At 37.0% G+C, this 4,305-nt stretch overlaps 1 protein-coding gene across 1 annotated transcript in view; it reads left to right on the forward strand.

Annotated features, from left to right (window-relative positions):
• LOC106515433 (serine/Arginine-related protein 53) overlaps positions 1 to 4,305 on the forward strand; it is a 40,734-nt gene that overhangs the window by 23,967 nt on the left and 12,462 nt on the right. Inside the window, exon 4 of the mRNA XM_014005244.1 lies at positions 352 to 516. Within this exon, the coding sequence (XP_013860698.1) occupies positions 352 to 516 (165 nt within the window). The remainder of the gene's footprint in view (positions 1 to 351; positions 517 to 4,305) is intronic.

Below are 4,305 nucleotides of genomic sequence, written 5' to 3' on the forward strand. Positions count from 1 at the left end.
CTATAAATGTTATATAATGTCATATAAATGCTAAATAACCAAGTATTTTTCTTGAGTTTAGTGGTTTTATATACCGTAAGCTGATTCTTGTTTGTTTTTGCATTTTTATTTTAAAATCTTACCATCAACAAAGAACGAATCAACTGTACTTTTCTGTACCCAAGATGTAGTTTCTTTAACTGCATTGCACTTAGTATTCCTATTTTTCTTTCCTGTTACTGTCGCCATCCATATTTATAAATGACACTTAAAAGATTACTGTGGCAAAAAGACCTTAAAGTTTAACTTTAATATGCATTTACCAAACAGCTTTGAGCATTTTCTTTATTGTCTTGTTTCCATTTCTTTTAGGTCTCGATCGCGCCACAGAAAGTCTCGCAGTGGAAGCGGAAGCCGTAGCCATCGAACGAGCCACAGCCGCAAACGGAGCCACAGCAGGGAACGGGARAGGAGTCGTCGTAAGGGCCATGACCGAGACAAGGAGAAGGAGAGGGCTAAGAAGTCGGAGAAGAAGGGGTAAGTGATAAGTTTATAACCATACCTACTGCACACATCATAATATACTGATTGGTGTTATACACATACAAAAATGGAGCCCAGTGTCAGTTTCTCCAATCACCCATCCATCACTCAGTCCTTCCATTTACCACTCCATCGTCTCGGTTTATCCTCCCTGCAGTCAAGCATTGTAATGTCATATAATTCCCTGCTGAAAGAGAAAACTTCATAGAGGGATACAAATAGATGGTCRGTGGATGTGCTGCTAAGGTTCAGTTTGTGGTAATGTTTTGGTCACCAGATGATGCCACCAGATGATTTATTTTCTCCCTCTGGAATCAGTTGCAATAAGTCTAGAAACATAACAAGATCTTATGCACCTTTGGTGTCTTTGTTGCCCTTGCCAGGAAAAAAAAACAATACTTAAGGACCTCTTATTGAAGAAAGAAAAGTTGGTATTCTTATTTGCAAGTTTGTGGTCTATGATGACTGTAATAAAGACTAGAATCAGGTTAAGTGTGGTGGATACTTAACAGTTGTACACTCTGGTGCAGTCATAACTACCTCAGTGGCCTTTCTTTGCTTATATCAGAATAGCATTCTGAATCCCTTCTCAAGACCTAATTCTGTAATGTTATGGAAGGTTACCGTAATACTACTGGTACCCAGTTGTTGTTTGTCGTATGAAATAGCACAGATGTATGTATCAAACTCTGGATCCCAAGAGTAATGCAGGACAGCTGCTGGTCTGAACATATTTTTAAGAGACTAAAAGTCCACTTGGTAAACATAATCCACTCTTATCCTTTACTGCTTCAGTCTGAGGTTTTCCTGAAATTATTACTTAAAATTTAATGATGGAAACTAACCAAGTGAAGCACAGAAAATGATGTGAATAAAACTGCTAAAATGGGTTTCTGTGAGTTTTCATATGGAAATAAAAAAAAAAAAAACGATTTCATCTGAATATTGTAGTTGGCCAAATGGAACAGACAGTACATATCTTTTTAGTAGAATGTTGCAATGAATGTTTTCTTTTTTATATTTAACCAATTAAATAATTGACTAAATCCAAAAGTAAATGGTGGATAAAACATTTACTAGAAAATTCAATTGAGAACGGACATCTTGAACAAGACTCACTGGATGCAGAGATGCTTCTGGTCTGTCTGGTTAAATAAAGGCACAAAAATAGTTTGCATTAATATTTTTAATCAATAAAGCACTTTCTGCAAAAACCTCAAGGCTTCCATTTTCTTTGAGCAGACAGAGCACCGAGGTTTACTTTAGAAGCAAAAGTGTTCAATTTATTTTAAGTTATTGCCTTTCTTAGATCAGTATCAGGAAAACAAATAAAGCTAACAGTGAAATGTAAGGCCAGCAGACTATATCTATTTTCTTATTAGGGCTTCAATATCCTTTAGCATTGATAGGAATCTTTTGTCTTTCTCTCTGACCCTGCTTTAGCTGGTCTATGTGCATTTCTATCTGTTGGTTTGTGTGTTTGCATTTCCATTTCAAAATGTCTGTACAGTAGTCTGGTTTCCTAGTTTGGTTAAACCTTTAAAGATTTGATAGTTTTGATAAAACCATGTGCCTCTGACCAACCAGGTGGAGTGACTTAAGTCTATTAGGCATAACACCAAACACTACTTTATTTAGGTGCAGATTTTTAATCTGACTGAGGTCTAGCCAAGCTAAAGCCAAAAGTCAGCATCTTGTTTCAGTGCTGTGTTTCTCTGTATTTTTTCTATAGAGTTTCCCTTAAATTATATTTACTTGACTTTATCAAGTGGTAGTTAACTTACATTATCAGCAAATCATGAAATGCCATCTACATGTTTTTTGTTGAGCATGCGTTTTTATCAAATTCTATATTTATCAGAAAAAAAAACGAAAGAAGTAGAACGATTTTAGGAACATTTTTTGTCCACTATTTACTTGTCTTAATGGTTATGAGGCCATGAGCTATAAAATATCTGCACTGTCTGCAGCCAAAAACATGCAAATGCACAAATTGAAGATTCCTAATTCATTAATGTCCAGGTTTTCTTGCTGGATAAAGGAAGGGGAGTGAAACAGTGTGATGCTGATGGCAGGGCGGGGCAAAGAAGAGGCTCAGGAGCTTTAGTGCCTGTCAGGATGAAAGAGGGGCCCCTCAGAGCAGCACCCTGACACCGACTCTGTGTGTGCGCACATGTGTTTGGTGTTGTTGTCATTAAACATTTAAGACTCGTCTAGTGTGACAGCAGGCAACTTGGTGCTCCAGCGGCATGTTTTCATGCAAAATTTATTGAAAAAGACGAGGTGTTGTTAAGAGATCTTGTTGCCTTTCACTAGTGGCAAAGGGTAAGTGTGTGATTGTAGGGTTCTTTGTGTGTGTGTGTCTGCGTGTGTGCGCTTAGGCAGGTTTGTGAGCAAAGTCTGTAGATCAGATGTACAGCAAAAAAATCTCTCTTTATAGTTACAGACAAGGAAAGAAAAATATTTTTAAATATGTTGCAGAATCATTTTGTTTAGATTTTTCTCTACAGTGCCCATTCTGGTGTGTTTATCTTTTGACAAATATTCACCTCTTCATTGGATGTTATTCTGATGAAATTCAATAAATATTAAAATGCATGTATTTAGAATGTTGTTTTCAAAATAACAATTATGTCGGGTATTATTAACTTGTATAATGGCTCTTGTTTTAATCAAACTTGAAGAAATTTATTTATACTGTGATTTGAAAACGGTCAGGCTATTTTTCTTTTTAACACACTTACAAAGGCTTTTCACTCTTCTATATTCCTCCCTCTCATACTACACAGCTTCCTTAAATATTTTTTGTGGCTGCAGAAGAAGTGTTCATCTTTTCCTCGGGGCAGTGTCAGGCTCTTTCCTCTGTGACAGATCATTGAGGTAGTAGAAMAACGTGAGCAAGCTGTCTCACTTCACACCCTAAACCAGCAAAGTCTGTCCAATTAGGCTGATCTCCTTGTCTGTGATGGGTCACACAAGTGCATTGGTCCATCTTACTCATTTCATTATCACTTGGGTAAGAAATGAGCAGAAGGAGGGAAGTGGAAACCTCTCTTAGCGGGAAAAGCCTCAAATGTTTCCACTAGTGCTGTACCAAACGATTATTTTCTAATCGATTAATCTAATGATTATTTTTTCGATTAATCGATTATTAAATTAGTCATCAATTATTTTAATAATCGATTAGTTGTCGATTAATCGATTAATTGGTGCAGCCCTACTAGGATCATAGTTTCTCGTGGTTTTGACTACAGTAAACAGTTAAAAGTATGAACTTAGCTTTTTGAGCATTAATTTTTGCATTCATTTATTTATTTTTGACTATTTAAGATGGTATTAAAAAAGGCAGTGTGGTATTTGTTGTTAAGTTGGTCATTCTCATATATAAGATCTGCATCATTACCTTTTAGCAAATGACTGGTCAGACAGGTCACTGCCAGTATATACTCAAATGAAACTGGGTTGAAGTTTCATGGCCATCAGTCATTGCTGTGCTACACTGGACTAATGGACATGCACACTCCTTGGGGCATCATCACTGAGGAGATGAGCTCTGTCCCCAGCCATTACGCTGGTGTTTTATATCCCCCACTATTACTATTTAGAGATGAACTTTTTTTTGTCTTCCCAAACCCAGGTTGGCAGTTCGGAAAACGTTGTGAATGTCCGTCATAGGGGCAAGATAAAGTTAAGAGAACAGTGCGGTTGATTGTTTGTTTGTTTGTGTGTGTGTGTGTGTGTGTGTGTGTGTGTGTGTGTGTGTGTGTGTGTGTGTGTGTGTGT

Source organism: Austrofundulus limnaeus, unplaced genomic scaffold, assembly GCF_001266775.1.
Source record: "Austrofundulus limnaeus strain Quisiro unplaced genomic scaffold, Austrofundulus_limnaeus-1.0 Scaffold29, whole genome shotgun sequence".
Lineage (NCBI taxonomy): Eukaryota > Metazoa > Chordata > Actinopteri > Cyprinodontiformes > Rivulidae > Austrofundulus > Austrofundulus limnaeus.